The sequence below is a fragment of the Lynx canadensis genome, chromosome C1, assembly GCF_007474595.2.
Source record: "Lynx canadensis isolate LIC74 chromosome C1, mLynCan4.pri.v2, whole genome shotgun sequence".
Classification (NCBI taxonomy): Eukaryota; Metazoa; Chordata; class Mammalia; order Carnivora; family Felidae; genus Lynx; species Lynx canadensis.
The window spans coordinates 103690903-103708611 of NC_044310.1; the positions used below are offsets into that span (position 1 = coordinate 103690903).

General features: G+C 38.0%; 1 protein-coding gene across 1 annotated transcript in view; it reads left to right on the plus strand.

Annotated features, from left to right (window-relative positions):
- The window catches only part of LOC115520397 (Golgi pH regulator), a 61723-nt gene that overhangs the window by 34811 nt on the left and 9203 nt on the right, over positions 1–17709 (plus strand). The window contains exons 8-10 of the mRNA XM_030324717.2: positions 5584–5693; positions 7990–8078; positions 8993–9085. Coding sequence (XP_030180577.1) covers positions 5584–5693; positions 7990–8078; positions 8993–9085 — 292 coding nt within the window. The remainder of the gene's footprint in view (positions 1–5583; positions 5694–7989; positions 8079–8992; positions 9086–17709) is intronic.

The following is a 17709-nucleotide window of genomic DNA, read 5'->3' on the forward strand; positions in this document are numbered from 1 at the left end:
ATAAAGCATCCCAAAAGAGAAATGGAAACTGTATTTTAAAAAGAAAACAAATTCATGGGGCGCCTGGGTGGCGCAGTCGGTTGAGCGTCCGACTTCAGCCAGGTCACGATCTCACGGTCCGGGAGTTCGAGCCCCGCGTCGGGCTCTGGGCTGATGGCTCGGAGCCTGGAGCCTGTTTCCGATTCTGTGTCTCCCTCTCTCTCTGCCCCTCCCCCGTTCATGCTCTGTCTCTCTCTGTCCCACAAATAAATAAACGTTGAAAAAAAAATTTAAAAAAAAAAAAAATAAATAAATAAATAAAAAGAAAACAAATTCAAAAACTGAAAATTCAAATAACTGAAATGAAAATGTCACTAGGTAGGCCTAGCAGAATTGAATTGAGAGGTGGAAGAATCAAGTTGAAGATAGATCAATAGAAATTATTCAGTTGGAGGGGCGCCTGGGTGGCTCAGTTGGTTAAGTGTCCAACTTCTGCCTAGGTCATGATCTCATGATTCGTGAGTTCAAGCCCCACATTGGTCTCTGTGCTGACAGCTCAGAGCCTGGAGCCTGCTTTAGATTCTGTGTGTCCCTCTCTCTGCTCCTCCCCTGCTCATGCTCTGTCTCTCTCTGTCTCTCTAAATAAATGTTAAAAAAAAAAAAATTAAAAAAAAAAGAAATTAGTCAGTTGAAGAATAGAGAAAAGACTGGAAAAAATGTAGGGTATTTAAGTATAAAACAATATCAAGCAGTTCAAAATGTAGTTGGGGTCCTAAAGAGAGAGAAAGAGAGTATTTAAAGATGGGTGCCTGGGTGGCTCAGTTGGTTAAGCATCCAACTCTTGATTTCGGGTCAGGTCATGATCCCAGGGTCGTGAGATCAAGCCCCTGCATCAGGCTCCATACTGGGCGTGGAGCCTGCTTAAGAGTCTGTCTCTCTCTGCCCTTCCCATGCTCAGGTGCATGCACGTGCGCGCGCTTGCGTGCTCGCTCTCTCTCAAAGAAGGGGGCGGGGGTGCATTTAAAGAACTAATGGCCAGAAACTTCCCAAATTTGGTGGAAAATGTTAATTTACAGATCCAAGAAGCTTAACCCCAAGTAGGGTAAACACTACTGAGGTTCATATCATCAAACTACTAAAAGATGAAGATGAAAAAATCTTGAAAGCAGCAAGAGAAAAATGATACAGGGGAATGTTGCAGACTTTGAATCTGGAGCTCTCTCTTGTCCAGCAAGAGATTGGATGCAGAATTGAATATGAGAGAAGCTAATGTCCAGGAGGAGACAAGAGCCCCGAACAGGGGTTTTGCCTCTGTATGTATTGATCTCTCAAGGTTTTACATACATGGTGAATGTGCAGAAACAAACAATAAGATAGTGACCATTAATTTGTAAGAAGCAAAGGGTTTGGGGGGCAAGTGGCAGTAGAAGTTGAGATTCAAGCACAATGATATATTGGCGCCAGATGCCAGATGGACAGTGTTTCTCTGTGGGCGATACAGCCACGTAGCTGTTCTCTCCAAAGTGTAAGATTGCTGGAGCGCGCTGCCTCAAGGCTAACAAGGCACCTTTCTACTAGCTAACCTTGGGCACTTTCGCCCCGTAGCGGCTTTGTCCCTCTATTCTCAGAGGCTTCTGTCCTGTGGAGGTGGCTTTTCTCCCTAAGCCTTGTTTTACTTAGTGACTAACCTTGGGCACTTTTGCCCCATAGTGGCTTTCTGCCCTAAGCCTTGTTAACCCACTGGTGCAAGTGTACAGAATTCTTAAGCTTATTTTCCACAGGGGAACAATGCAAAATAATGGTCGTTTAACAGGGTTGCAGGTACATAATAAACACAGAGACTTAAAGTATTTCTTTAAACTGACATTTAGAAATACAATACCAATTACAATCACTCAAAAAATGAAATACTTAGATGTAAGTCTAACAAAACATATATAGGTCTTACATGCTGAAAACTATAAAATGCTAATCAAAGAAATCAAATATCTACATAGAGAGGCATACCAAGTTTATAGATTAGAAGACTCAAAATAGTAGATATGTCAGTTCTCTCCACACTGATACACAGCTTTAACATATATCCCAACAAGATTTTTTGTAGATTTTATATGGAAAGGCAAAAGTACTTAGAATAGCTAAAACAATTTTGAAAAAGAATAAAATGGAAAGAATCAGTCTGATTTCAAAGTTTATTATGTAGCTATACTAACCAAGACTGTGTGGTATGGGCAGAGGTATAGACACATATCAATAGAAAAGAGCAGAAAACTCAGACATAGACCAACACAAATATGCCCAAGTAATTTTTTTACAAAGATCCAAGACCACGTCAGCAAAGATCACTTTTTCAACAAATAGTTCTAGAGCAATCGGATATCCATAGATTTAAAAAACATTTTTTTAATGTTTATTTTTGAGAGAGAGACAGAGACAGAGCAGGGGAGGGGCAGAGAGAGAGAGAGGGAGACACAGAATCTGAAGCAGACTCCAGGCTCTGAGCTGTCAGCACAGAGCCCAGTGTGGGGCTTGAACTCAGGAACCACAAGATCGTGACCTGAGCCAAAGTCAGCCACTTAACTGACTGAGCCACCCAGGCACCCCTTCATAGATTTTTTAAAAAATGAATCTCAATATAAATCTCACATCTTACACAAAAATTAAACGGTACAACTTTACAACTTAGGAAGAAAGAAACAGGAAGTCTTAGGAGGGCTCTAGGGCTAAGCAAAGAGTTCATGGATTTGACACCAAACATATAAAAGGAAAAATTGATAAATTAGACTTCATCCACACCACAAACTTCTGCTCTGGGAAAGACCCTGCTCAGGGTGAAAAGACAAATTACAGACTGGGGGAAAATATTTGTAAACCACAGATCTGAGAAAAAACTAGTATCTAAAATATAAAAACTTTCAAAACAGAGTTAAAAAAAAAAAAGTCCAATTAGAAAATAGGCAAAAGACATGGAGATGTTCATTGCAGAGCATATGTAGATTGCTATGAAGTAGGTGGAAAGATGTTTTAACATCCTAAAACGTGAGACAAATGCAATTAAAACTATGAGATACCACTATACACGTATTAGAATGGCTAACATAAATAAGCGACACCAAATCCTAGCAAGGATGCAGAGAAGTTAGATTACTCATACATTGCTGGTTAAAATGTAGAATAGTAATTCGGGAACACATTTAGCACTTTCTTTAAAAACTAAACCTGCAACGACCACACAACCCAGCAACTGCCTTCCTCGGCATTCATGCCAGAGAAAAGAAGAGTTGGGTTCACAGAAAACTTGTACACTGACGTTTGTAGCAGTTTTATTCATAGTGGCCCAAATTGGAAATAACCCAGATACCCGTTAGTGAATGAATGGTTACGGGGTCGCACATGTACAGAATACTACTGAGTAATAAAAATGAATGAAATGAATGAACTGTCGCTAAAACAGCCTGGGTGAATCTCCAGAAAATTATGCTGAGTGAAAAAAGCCAATCTGCAAAGGTTCCATACTATCTGATTCTATTTCTATTACATTTTTGAACTGACAGAATGGAAACGGAAAACAGATTTGTGGTTGCTAGGTTGGTAAAGAGGAGTCAGAGGGGAGAGGGGGGAAGTGGGCTGTACAAGGGCATTGTGAGGGATTCTTATAGTGATGGAAATATTCTGTATCTTGACCGTATCAGTGTCAATACCCTGGTTGTGCTATTGTACTATAAATTTGCAAGATGTTTCCATTGGGGAAAGCTGGGGAAAGGGTGCGTGGGATGTCTCTGTAATTTCTTATACCACATGTGAATCTACAATACCTCAAAATGTTTAATTAGAAAGGAAAAGTAATTGCTTTCTTCCCACCTTTCTAGTTTGTACCAGAAGAATAGTGGAATGGTATATTTAAACCACAGTAGACACTTTTCAGCCTCTTGACTTGCAAACTACCACCAAACCTCAGCCAGGCGCATGTTTTTCCGGACTGTGGGGTTTTTTAATGGCATCCAGCTAATAATGAAAAAATAATTTCTCGTTCTGGACTGCCCTTATCATAAAGAGGCAATAATGATGATGGTCACAGGATGTGGTGTTGATGATAGTGACAAAAAGTTCAAGATAAAAGTACAAGTACCTCATACTATTTCTTTCTTTTTTACCACATCTCCGGAAGTCTGATAATGTTAACCATTTCTTTTAAAAATACATGTTTATTTCTCATCTGCAACTTACGGTAAGAAAGAGCAAAATTGGTTTAGGCTAAAGTGATAAAATTAAAAGTGAAAGTGAGTCATTTAAAACAAGGTCACGCTTGTTGTGTGCAGCCAGCCTTCACTTCTTCCAGTGATTGTGCCTCCCTGCCTATTCCGGGGCCACAATACAGTGTCGGTCACCTTGACATCATCAACCAGTTCCACTCCACAGCCAGTCGTTGCATTTGTCGTGCTGTAGGCATCGAAACTAAGGACAATAGAAATGGGCCTCAGTGCTCCCTCTCTCCCCACTGCCTCTCTTTTAATCTGGCCCAGTAAACTGAAGTGAACTTTCAAATGAGTAAGATAGAACGTCTTCCTTCTTCATACACTTGCTCCAGCTTTTCCATCTATGAAAATGGCAAGACTCATAACCCTTAGTTCTCCCAAGTCAAAATCTTCCTAGTGAGCCTCTTCTTGGTTGTTAATGACCTCTTCCAACAATGCTAAGTTATAGTGAACATGTGTAATTAAAGAGCTAAAACTTGGAGCTATATCCCATTCACTCGATATCCAGGCAAAGGTCATTTTGAGAAGAAAATTAAGTCAGCATGACCCAATATACCTCATATTCTTATTGTTAATACCTTTAATCACTGTCTTAAAGAATCTAGCCCACAGAGGGCCACCTGGGTGGCTCAGTCGGTTAAAGTGTCTGACTCTTGGTTTTGGCTCAGGTCATGATCTCATGGTTTTGTGGGTTCAAGCCCGGCATCTGGCTCTGTGCTGCCAGCACGGAGCCTGCTTGGGATTCTCTCTCTCTGTCCCTCTGTCTCTGCTCCTCCCCAACTCATGCTGTCTCTGTCTCTCTCAAAATTAATAAACTTTAAAAAAAAAAGAAGAGGCTAGATTTATGTGATTTTCCTGCATTTAGTTTTTGTTCTTTGTCTGCTTTCAAAAAGGAAGGAAAGAAACTTTTTAGTTCTTACCCTGAACCTGGCCCTTCAGGTGTGTTAACTATTTTGTCCTTAAATGATAATGGTAAAAATTACTAATATAAGTATAGAGCTTTGTAGTTGACGGCATGAGTTCTTATATACGGTTTCAGTGATCTTCACACCTGGCCAGAGATGAGGAAATGAAAACTCTGCAGTCTTCTAGTTTCGCAGTTAGAGCCTATCTTCACATTTCTTGCCTTCGCCAAATTCTGTGCTCCTTTGTGTAGGCCACATTGCTTCTTGGGAGTGTATAGTTTCCCCTTGGTTGTGAGTAGTGGCAAAGCGGGACTCCGGAGTTTGCATTCTTTCCTGAACAGCTCAGCAAGGGAAAAGGGCAGTTATGAGACTAGAAGGTGGATGAATACCGACTATGAGGATTAAAGCTCCCTGCTGAGGTTTTATCTTTTCTTTCCTTTCAGGATGGCAATGACACGGAGAACTATGTTCCAGAAGGGGGAGGTGCATAACAAACCATCAGGATTCTGGGGAATGATAAAAAGTGTTACCACTTCAGCACCAGGAAGTGAAAGTATCCTTTATCCCTCTGCCTGATTCTTTTTCTCAACTCTGGACCAAGGCCAGAAGAAAAAAGTAGTGTTGGGATGGTCTTCTCTAAGGTACCTGACTGCATCAGAGTCCAGCTGGCCAGGGCTAGGCTTAGGAAATACAGAGTCATCTCTCCAGTGCCCCTAAAAGATCATAAAACCATTGTCTTTGAGCTCAAGAAATCCTAAAAGTCACTCTTTCCATTTTACAGATGAGAAAATAGACCCAGAGAGGTTAAGTCACACTGTGGTTTGTGGCAAAGATAGGACCTCCTTTTAGTTCTTTCCTCTACACTATTCTATTTCCCAGGTCTGAAAAACTAGCATAAAACACAGTGACTCCCGAAAATGGATGGTTTGTATGTATATGAGCTGGTAAGGGCCCATTTCTAAAGCGATCGGTATTGCTAAACAACTTTTAAGCAGCACTGTATCTTCATTGACTTTTAGTTTGAAGGATCAAGGATATTGGGTTTAATGGGTTGTTCTTGGCCCAGTTGGTTGCAGTGTTTGATTCCCAGATTGAGCAACAAAATCTCTTTGTGTCTACCAGGCTATTAAGTCAAAATTGTGGGGGGGGGGGGGGCCTGGGGTGAGATAGCATGTTCCTCCTTCCTTCTCCAGCCTGAGGGAAGTACAAATTCCCTTTTGCTTCAATTGGAGGAAAAGGATGTAATCTGTCCTTGCTATAAATTGTGACATATCCTTCCGGTGTCAAATGTAGGTAAGAATTGGACCGAAGAAAGGCAGGATGACCATGAGAGAAGAAAAAAAGGATTACATTGAATTCATTTACCCTGGAGACATTTATTTCATATCTTCTATTTCCAGGCAGAGTCCTAAGGGATAAAATGATGAACAGAGTATGTACCCTCTCTCCTCAAGAAGCTGACCATCTAATCATGGGAGAGGCAGACATGTAACTAGTTAAACCCTGTTGTTTGGTGGCCTGGACCATCCCAGTAGCAGCCACTACTGAAGAAGGAGCCGAAGGGCACTATGGTGATTTGAGCAGTACAGGCATACCTCAGAGATGTTACAGGTGTGGGTCCAGAACATCGCAATAAAGCAAATATCGCCATAAAGTGAGTCAGATGAATATTTCGGTTTCCCAGTACATATAAAAGTTTTGTTCACACTATACTGTATCCTATTGAGTGTGCAATAGCATTCTTAAAAAAAATGTACATACCTTAGTTTAAACTATCGCTAAAAAATGCTAATCATTACCTGAACTTTAAGTGAGTGGTAATCGCTGATCACAAATCACCATAACAAATGTAATAATAATGAAAAAGCTTGAACTACGGTGAAAATTACCAAAATGTGATACATTTTGGTAGAGACACAAATGGTGCCCATAGACTTGTCCAATGCAGGGTTGCCACAACCTTCCATTTGTTTAAAAAAAAAAAAAAAAGGGAGGGGGTGAAGGGGGCAGTATCTGCAGAAGGCAGTAGAATGCCTGCCTCTAGCAGGAAAAGTCATAGACTTAGGGAGGCTCTGGACCAAAGTGAATCTTTTGACTTGGGCTATTTCACTATTTTTTATGACTTTAAAGTCCATAAAAGCTAAAGTTTAGGTTTAAGCTATCTTAGTGATAGTAAGTCAAATCGGCAAAAGTATCAGGATTAAAGTTATTTTCCTCTCTGAGCCCCTGTTTCCTCAATGGAGACAATAACAGGCCCTCACTGAGTTCTTGGAAAGTAGCATAGTGTAATGGAAAGAGCAGACCTTGGAGGAAGGCATATCTGAGCTTTACTTTCCTTATCTGCAAAATGGGTAATAACACCTATCTCATGGGACTTTATGAGAATAATAGAAGATATTGTCTATAAAGAACTAAAGAAGGGAATGTTTATAAATCCCAGCCTGTATTAAACTCAGTAGTATTAATTCCCTTTCCTAACATTATATTTATTCAGATAATTTAGGGGGAAATTACGCTATATTATAGGAGTTTTACTATGTAACTATTTGAGATTTCAAGATTACATTTGACTTACTCTAATTAGATAAAGAAAAGCAACAACAAAACCATCTGTCTTAGCCACTTGAACTAGTGAGAAACTGAATGGTAGGTATTTGGTAATGCTCTTGGGGGAGAAGCTTTTTCACACCTGTGTTGGAGGTTGGGAAAACTGCTCTGAAGGAGTACTGCTGGCCATGAAGCAGGAAATTGAATATCCAGGCTAGGAGAAACCAAAAGCATATGATTTCTTCATTGCTATTTCTTGAAACTTCTATGTGATTTAAACCTTGATGCCCATTTTGTGCCAGATCTCACTCTTATCCAACAGGAAGTGGACGCTTTGGAAGAACTAAGCAGGCAGCTTTTTCTGGAAACAGCTGATCTGTATGCTACCAAGGTACAGAGAAAGGAAACGGAAGTGTGGTTTTTAATCAGTACGATTGAAGGCAGAACAAGACTAAATAGCTTTGTAGCATCCTCTATGGCCACCCAGCACAAGAGAGACCTCATACCTCCAGTATCAGCCATGAAGCATTAAGAGTCTGTTCTTCATGACATTGTTCCTACCCCCTAGCAAAATTCTTAATGGAACGCTCTCAATAATAAAAATTAGTGGGATAGTCGGGCGAGGTTTTTTCAACATCTGGGAAGATGGCTCACACCACCCCCTACTGATTCAGGGTCAAGATGGTAGCTCCTCTGGTTGCTTTTTATTCCTATAGAAGTTAATAATATTCCAAGAGTGATGCCATGATCTAGCCATGTTTTAAAGGATCCAGACCAAGAAGTGACCTAACTTTCCTCAAGTTAAAATGCCATATAATTTATGTAAAAATGCCATATAATTTAAGTATGTAAAATCTATTAGCTAAGGTCATTCAAACTATTTTTATCCTTTTTAAGGATCACTTCATTGGAATAGCCATAATATAGAGGTAGCATAGGCTTTGAAGACCAACTTGAGCTTCAATTCCCCTACTCACTCTCTGTGTGACCTTGGGCAAGTTATCTAACACCCCCCCCCCCCCCACCCTGTAAGCCTCAGTTTTCTCCTGTGTAAGATTAAGATAATAGAACATAGAAGAGTTGTTATAAAAATTAAAGGAGATAATGTATGTAAGGTGTTTATCCCAGTTTGGTGCTTAAAGTAAGCATTCAATAAATGTTTCCCACTAGTATTAATATTATGAAGCCATGTGTGGGTTTTTCGCTCTGGCAAAACAGTGATTCATAGAGGCAGGAATGTTTTAGCTGAGTATAAAGTTTACATTTTGCTGAGACTAACCATGTTCTGTATTTGTTTTCCCTCAGGAGAGAATAGAATATTCCAAAACATTTAAGGGAAAATACTTCAATTTTCTGGGTTACTTTTTCTCTATTTACTGTGTTTGGAAAATTTTCATGGTAAGTATATTAGTTTTAACTGTCAGGGTTTAGGTTATTTTCCCTGGTAATGGCAGAGAGAAAAGTAGGTTTGTAAATTCTAAATCCAAAGGAGTCAACAGAGAATGATATCTTTCACATCCCCGAGCCTGACTCTCCCCCTTTTCTTTTTAAAAAAATTTTTTTAATGTTTGGGATGCGTGGGTGGCTCGGCCAGTTAAGCGTCCAACTTCTGCTCAGGTCATGATTTCATGGTTCATAGGTTTGAGCCCCACGTTGAGCTCTGTGCTGACAGCTCAGAGGCTGGAGCCTCCTTCAGATTCTGGGTCTCCCTGTCTCTCTACCCCTCTCATGCTTGTGCACGTTCTCTCTCAAAAATAAATAAACATTAAAAAAAATTTTTTTTAATTTAATGTTTATTTATTTTGAGAGAGAGGGAGGGAGAATGAGCAGGGGAGGGGCAGAGAGGGAGGGAGAGAGAATCCTCAACAGCCTCCACGTTGTCAATTCTGAGCTCGAAGCAGGGTGCAATCTCATGGACCATGAGATCATGACCTGAGCCGAAATCAAGAGTTGGATGCTTAAGGGACTGAGCCACACCCAGGTGCCCCTCCCCCCACATCTCATTTTTATGTCACATAGAAAAGAGGAATTGTATTTTTCTTCAGTCAGAAATCATTAGTAAGGTCTTAGTTTATAAACTACATGAAAGGAATACAAAGGTTTTTTTTATTTTACACTCTGCTTTCCATATTACCCATGAGTATATCTATGTAATACAATCCCTACCTTCAGCTCAGAACAGAAACTACTTCTCCTTTTTAATCATCTGTATATACCTAAAAAAATTAAATACAAAGTAAATTCCAAAACATTATGTCTACAGATAAATTCATCTTATGTGGCACTCTCAATGCCATATTCTTTATGTGCATTTTGTGTACATTCATTTTGTGTCTCATCTGTAGGTATTCGTGGATTTCAGTGTGATTACAGAAAAGGCTGATTGGACTTTCTGTTTTGGTGACTTTCCTACTGGGGCTGTGTTTGCACAAAGAGGAGCTTTGTCAGCTTGTTAATTTTGATCAGTATAGATAAATGGAAGATTCTGGATTTTAATGGATCTAATGTTATAATAAATTGATGTCAATGCCTATTCAGAGGACCTTTTTAAATCCTGATTCATTCAGTGGAGAAGATAAATGAAGATAGTATGTTCAATTAACTAAGCTACTAAAAAGTTTTTCCCAAGACATAGCCTTTAGAGGAGCATATCATTTTTAACAGCTTTATGGAGGTGTAATTGACATTCAGTAAACTGCACATATTTAAAGGGTATAGTTGGGTAAGTTTTGACCTATGTAGACACCTGTCCAACAACTATCACCACACTTTGGAGAGAACATACCCATCCATCACTTCCAAAATCTTCCTTGTACCCCTTGTAATGTCTCTCTCATGTGTCCCCAGGTAACCACTTATATTTTCTAGAATTTTATGTATATAGAGTCTTAAATTATGTACCCTTTTTCTGTCTGGCAGCTTTTACTCAGCATAATTACTTTATGTTTCATTCATGTTATCGTGTGGTCAATAGTTTATTCCTTCTCATTGCTGAGTAGTATTCCGTTGTGTTATTGTACCACAGTCTGTTTATCTGTTCACCTGCTGATGGGTATTTGTTTCCACTTTGGGGATGTTACAAATAAAGCTGCTATGAACATCTGTGTACAAGTTTGTATGTGGACATGTGCTCTCTTTCCTGTTATGAGGAAACACTTAGGCTAGGTCACATGGCAAATGTATGAAATGGCCAAACTTTTCCAAAGAGGTTGTACCCTATTACATTCCCACCTGCAGTGTTTGAGAATTTCGTTTACTCCACATCCGTGCTGACACTTTGTAGTCAGTCTTTTAGACATTCTAATAGGTATGAGGTGGCATTGAATTGTTTAATTTGTATTTTCCTAATGCCTAATGATGTTGAACAACTTTTTCATGTGTTGATTTGCCACCTGTATATGTGAGAGGGTGGGGTAACTATTTGCCATCTTTTAAATTAGGCTTCTTTTTTATTGGGTTTTGCATATTTTTTCACTGCATTCTGGAAACCCTTTATCAAATGTGATTTTCACATATTCTCTCCCAGTCACTGGCTTGGCTTGTCATTCTCTTAGTAGTATCTTTCAAAGAATTGAAGTTCTTAATTTCGATGAAGTCTGCTGTATCTTTTGTTTTCTGTTATGGGTTATGCTTTTGGTGTTGTATCTAAGAAATCTTGGCCTAACCCAAGGTCACAAAGATATTTTTCTTGTCTTATTCTATACATTTTATAGTTTGAGGTTTTTACATTTAGGTCCATGATCCATCTGGTATTAATTTTCTCATATGATGTTGGAGTGTGGATCCAAGTTCATTTTTTTCGCATCGATATCTACTTGTTGTAGCACCATTTGTGGAAAAGATTATCCTTTCTCCATTGAATTGACTTTGCAATTTTGTCAAAAATTAATTGACCATATATTTTTTCTATTTGTTTTTTCCTATTGATATATATGTTAATAAGTCTTGAAATAAATAATACTCTTTTTTTCTCCTTTTTTAAAATTTGTTTTGGCCATTCTGTGCCCTTTGCATTTCCATATGAATTTTAGAATCAGTTTTTAATTACTGCTGAATACAAAAATACCTGCTGAAATATGTATTAGAATGCCATTGGATCTTCAGATCAATTTGACTTAATTTTGACTTAATATTGAGTCTTACAATTCATGAACACGGTGTAACCATTTATTTAGATCTTCTGTAGTTTCACTCAGCATTGTTTATAGTTTTTAGTGTATAGATCTTTTACATTTTTCAGATTTATCTCAAATATATTTTTGATGCTATTATAAATGGGAATGTTTTTATAATTTCAGTTTCTGAGTGTTACTAGATACACAATTGTATCTAGTATAATTATGTATTTACAGTTGATTCTTGTCTGTTGATTTCATATCCTGCAACCTTGCTAAACCCGCTTATTTTTAAAGTTTTTTGTAGATTTCATAGGATTTTTTCTACATAGACAATCTGTTCTCTGCAAATACAGTTTTGCTCCCTTGTTTCTTTTCTGGATGGCTTTTATTTCTTTTCTTCCCTTCCCTTCCCTTCCCTTCCCTTCCCTTCCCTTCCCTTCCCTTCCCTTCCCCTTCTACTCCCCTCCCCTTCCCCTCCCCTCCCCTTCCTCTCCCCTCCCCTCCATTCCCTTCCCTTCCCTACCCTTCCCCTCCCTCCCCTCCCCTTCCCTTCCCTCCCGTCCCATCCCATCCCATCCCATTCTATCTCATCTTTCTTCTCCTTCAGCCATATCACACCAAAGTACAAAATTAAACAAGTGGTAAGAGCAGTCATCCTAATCTTGTTCTTCATCTTAGGGGGAAAGCATCCAGTCTTATGCCATGAAGTATGGTGTTAGCTGTTGGCTTTTCCTAGATGCCCTTTATCAGGTTGAGGAAGTCCCTTCTATTCATAGTTTCTTGAGTGTTTTTAATCATGAACACGTGTTTGATTTTGTCAAATGCTTTTTCTGCATCTATTGAGAGGACCATATGATATTTTTTCTTTTTAGTTGGCTGGTATAGTATATTACATTGATTCAAAATGTAGCATTTCAGATGTGTGTTGTATTTTTATTTCATTCAGTTCAAAATATGTATAATTCCTTTTCCTTGACTCATGGGTTATTTAGAAGTATGTTATCCAATATTTGGTGATCAGAGGAATATCATCCTGTAATTGATTTCAAGTTTAAACCATGTGATCTGAGAACGTACTTTGATTTGTCTTAAATTTGATCTCTTCAAATTTATTGAGACTTGTTTTCTGCCCAGAATATTTTCAACCATGGCTAATATCCATCCCATGTGCACTTGAGTAGAATGTGTATTTTGCTCTTGCTGGTTAGAATGTTGTATAAATCTCAATTAGATCAAGTTGGTTGGTAGTATTGTTAGTTTTCTATATCCTTGCCGATTTTTCTATCTTCTCAGTTATTGAGAGGAGGTGATGACATTTCAAACCATTGTTATGGATTTGTCTATTTCTCTTTTTAGTTCTCTGTGCTTTGTGCGTTCTTTTTTTTTTTACTTATAATTAACATACAATGTTTCAGGTGTACAATATATTTGATTCAACAATTCAATACATTGCTGAGTGCTCACCACTATAAGTGTGGTCACCGTCTGTCACCATACGATGTTATACAATATTATAGACCATATTCTCTATGCTGTGCATTGCATCTCCGTGACTTATTTATTTTATAACTAAGAAATTGTGCCTCTTAATCCCCTTTATCCATTTCACACATTCCTTTACTTACCTACCTTCTGGCAACCGCCAGTTTGTTATATGTATTTAAGAGTCTGTTTATTTCTTTGTTCATTTATTTTAAGATTCTGCATGTAAGTAAAATCAGGTGTTCTTTCTTTCCTTGTCTGACTTATTTCACTTAGCATCATACCCTCTAGGACCATCCACGTTGTTGCAAATGGCTAGACCATATTCTTTTTTGTGGCTGAGTAATATTCCATTGTATAAATACATCATATCTTTTTTATCCATTCATCTATTGATGGGCACTTGGGTTGCTTCTATATCTCCGCTGTTGTAAATAATGCTGCAGTAAATATAGGGGTGCCTATAGTTTTTCGAATTAGCATTTTCATACTCTTTCTGTAAATACCCAGTAGCAGGATTACTGGATCATATGGTATTTTTATTTTTAATTTTTTGAAAAACCTCCATACTGTTTTCCACAGTGGCTATACCAATTAACGTTCCCACCAACACTGCATAAGGGTTCCTTTTACTTTACATCCTCACCAACACTTGTTATTTCTTGTCTTTTTTATTCTAGGCATTCTGGCAGGTGTAAGGTGATGTCTTATTGTGGTTTTGATTTGCAGTTCCCTGATGACTAGTGATGTTGAACATCTTTTCAAGTGTTTGCGGGCCATCTCTTTGTCTTCTTTGGAAAAATACCTCTTTAGTTCCTCTGCCCACTTTTTAATTGGATTGTGTTTGGGGTGTTGAGTTGTATAAGTTCTTTATATATTTTGGATATTAATCCCTTATCAGATACATCATTTGCAAATACGTTTTCCCATTCAGTAGGTTGCCTTTTCGTTTAGTTAATGATTTCTTTCACGGTGCAAAAGCTTCTTACTTTGGTGTAGTCCTAGTAGTTAATGTTTGTTTTTGTTTCGCTTGCCTTGCAAGACATATTTACAAAAATGTTGCTATGGTCAGTGTCAGAGTAATTACTGCCTATGTTTTCTTCTAGGAGTTTTACGGTTTCAGATCTCACATTTAGATACGTAATCCACTTTTAGTTTATTTTTGTATGTAGTATAGGAAAGTGGTCCAGTTTCATTCTTTTGCATATAGCTGTCCAGTTTTCCCAACACCATTTATTGAAGAGACAGTCTTTTCTCCACTGTATATTCTTGCCTCCTTTGTCATAGATTAATTGACCATATAAGCATGGGTTTGTTTCTCAGCTCTCTATTTAGTTCTGTTGATCTAGCTGTCTGTTTATGTGCCATTACCATACTGTTTTGATTACTACAGTTTAGTAGCATATCTTGAACTCCAGGATTGTGAGACCTCCAGCGTTGTTCTTTTTCACGATTGCTTTGGCTGTTCAGGGTGTTCCGTGGTTCCATACAGATGTTAGGATTATTCGTTCTAGTTCTGTGAAAAATACAGTTGGTACTTAGACAGGGATTGCTTGAATCTGTAGATTGCTATGGGTAGCATGGACGTTTTAATAATGCTGATTCTTTCAGTCCTTGAGCACAGAATAACTTTCCATTTGTTTTTGTTGCCTTCAATTTCTTTCATCAATATTTTATAGTTTTCAGAGTACAGGTCTTTATCTCCTTGTTTAAGTTTATTCGTAGATCATCTTTTTTGGTGCAGTTGTAAATAGGATTGTTTTCTTAATTTTTCTTTCTGGTACTTCATTATTAGTGTATAGGAATGCAACCAATTTCTGTATATTAATTTTGTACCTGCAACTTTACTGAATTTATTTATAAGTTCTAATAGTTTTTGGTGGCGTCTCTGAGGGTTTCTGTATATATTATTATGTCATCTGCAGTCAGTTTAACGTCTTCCTTATTCTGAATGCTTTCTATTTCTTTTTCTTATCTGACTGCTGGAACTAGGACTTCAATATTAATGTTGAATAAAAGTGGTGAAAGTGGACATCCTTGTCTTCTTCCCAGTCTTAGAGGAAAAGCTCTGTGTTTCACCATTGAGTATGGTGTTAGGTGTACATTTTTCATATATGGCCTTTATTATGCTGACGTTTGTTCCTCTAACCCCACTTTGTTCCCTCTAAAACCACTTTATCATGAATGGATGTTGTATTTTCTCAAATGCTTTTTCTGCATCTATTGAGATGAGCATATGGTTTTTATCCTTTATTTTGTTGATTTGGTTTATCATGTTTGATTTGTAAATACTGGATCACCCTGGTATTCCTGGAATAAATTCTTCTTGATCATGGTGGACATTTTTTTTTAAGAGTATTACTGAATTCAGTCTGCTAAAATTTGTTAAGGAATTTTGTATATATGTAGATCAGAAATATTGGCCTGTAGGGGCGCCTGGGTGGCTCAGTCGGTTAAGTGGCCGACTTCGGCTCAGGTCATAATCTCGTGGTCAGTGAGTTCAAGCCCCGCGTCAAGCTCTGTGCTGACAGCTCAGAGCCTGGAGCCTGTTTCAGATTCTGTGTGTCTCTCTCTCTCTGACCCTCCCCTGTTCATGCTCTGTCTCTCTCTGTCTCAAAAAAAAAAAAATATATTGGCCCGTAGCTTTTTTGTTTGTTTTTGTAGTGTCTGTCTGGTCTTGGTATCAGGGATTTTAAATGCTGGCCTCATAGAGTGAATTTAGAAGTTTCCCTCCTCTTCTATTTTTTGAAATCGTTTGAGAAGAATAGGTATTAAGTCTCTTTCTTTCTTTCTGTAGATAATGTTACATTAGTTTAAGGTGTACAACAAGCATGGAATATCTTTCCATTTGATTCATCTTCACTTTTTTTCATCAGTGCTTTATAGTTTTCACAGTGTAGGTCTTTCGCCTCTTTGGTGTTAAGTCTTTGTTAAATGTTTGGTAGAATTCACCTGTGGGACAATCTGATCCTGGGCTTCTGTTGTTGTTGTTGTTTTATTATTATTACTGATTGAATTTCATTGCTACTAATTGCTCTGTTTAGATTTTCTCTTTCTTCCTGATTCAGTTTTGGAGGATTATATGTTTCTAGGAATTTATCCATTTCTTCTAGGTTGTCCAGTTTTTTGGCATAGTTTTTCATTATAGTCTCTTCTTTCTAAAAAAAATTTTTTAATGCTTCTTTATTTTTGAGAGAGACAGAGACAGAATGCGAGTGGGTTAGGGGCAGAGAGAGAGGGAGACAGAATCCAAAGCAGACTCCAGGCTCCAGGCTGTCAGCACAGAGCCCGATGCGGGGCTCAAACTCACGAGCTGTGAGATCAGGACCCGAGCCGAAGTCGGTGGCTCAACCAACTGAGCCACCCAGGCACCCCCATTATAGTCTCTTCTAATCCTTTGTATTTCTGTCGTGTCAATGGTTATTTCTCCTCCTTTATTTCTGAGTTTGAGTCTTCTCTCTTGATGAGTCTGGCTAAAGGTTTATCAATTTTGTTGATCTTTTCAAAGAAACAGGTTCTGGTTTCATTGGATTTGTGGGGTTTTGGTTTTGTGTGGGTTTTTTTTTTTCCCTCTATTTCATTTATTTCTGCTCTAATCTTTATTGCTTCCTTCCTTCTGCTAGCTTTGGGCTTTGTTCTTTCAAAGTCTAGCTCTTTTAGGTGTGAGGTTAGATTATTTGAGATTTTTTTGTTTCTTGAGTTAGTTTTGTATTGCTATGAAATTCCCTCTTAGAATGGCTTTCTTTACTGCATCTCAAAGACTTGGAACCATCGTGTTTTCATTTTCATTTGTCTCCTTGTATTCTTTTTTATTTCCTCCTTGATTCCTTGGTTGACCCATTCATTGTGTAGGAGCATGCTATTTAGCCTCCATGTATTGGTATTCTTTTTAGATTTTTTTCTTGTGATCAATTTTTAGTTTCATATCATTGTGGTTGGAAAAGATGCATGATATGATCTAGTCTTCTTAAATTTATTGAGATTGTTTGTGGCCTAACATGTTATCTATCCTGGGGACTGTTCAATGGGTACTTGAAAAGAATGTGTATTCAATGGTTTTTTGGATGGGATTTTCTGTATATCTTTTTTAAGTCCATTTGGTCTAATATGTTGTTCAAAGCCACTGTTTCCTTATTGATTTCTGTCTGGATAATCTACATTGATATAGGTGGAGTGTTAGTTGTCTGTTATTATTTATGTATTTAGGTACTCCTGTGTTGAGGTCATAGATATTTAGTTGTTATATACTCTTATTTGATTGACCCCTTTATGATTACGTAGTGGCTTTCTTTGTCTCTTGCTATAGTCTTTGTTTTAAAGTCTACTTTATCTAATGTAAGTATTGCTACTCTACCTTTTATTTCTACCTTTTGCATGGTGCATTTTTTCCAGCCCTTCATGTTCAGTCTGTATGTGTCTTTA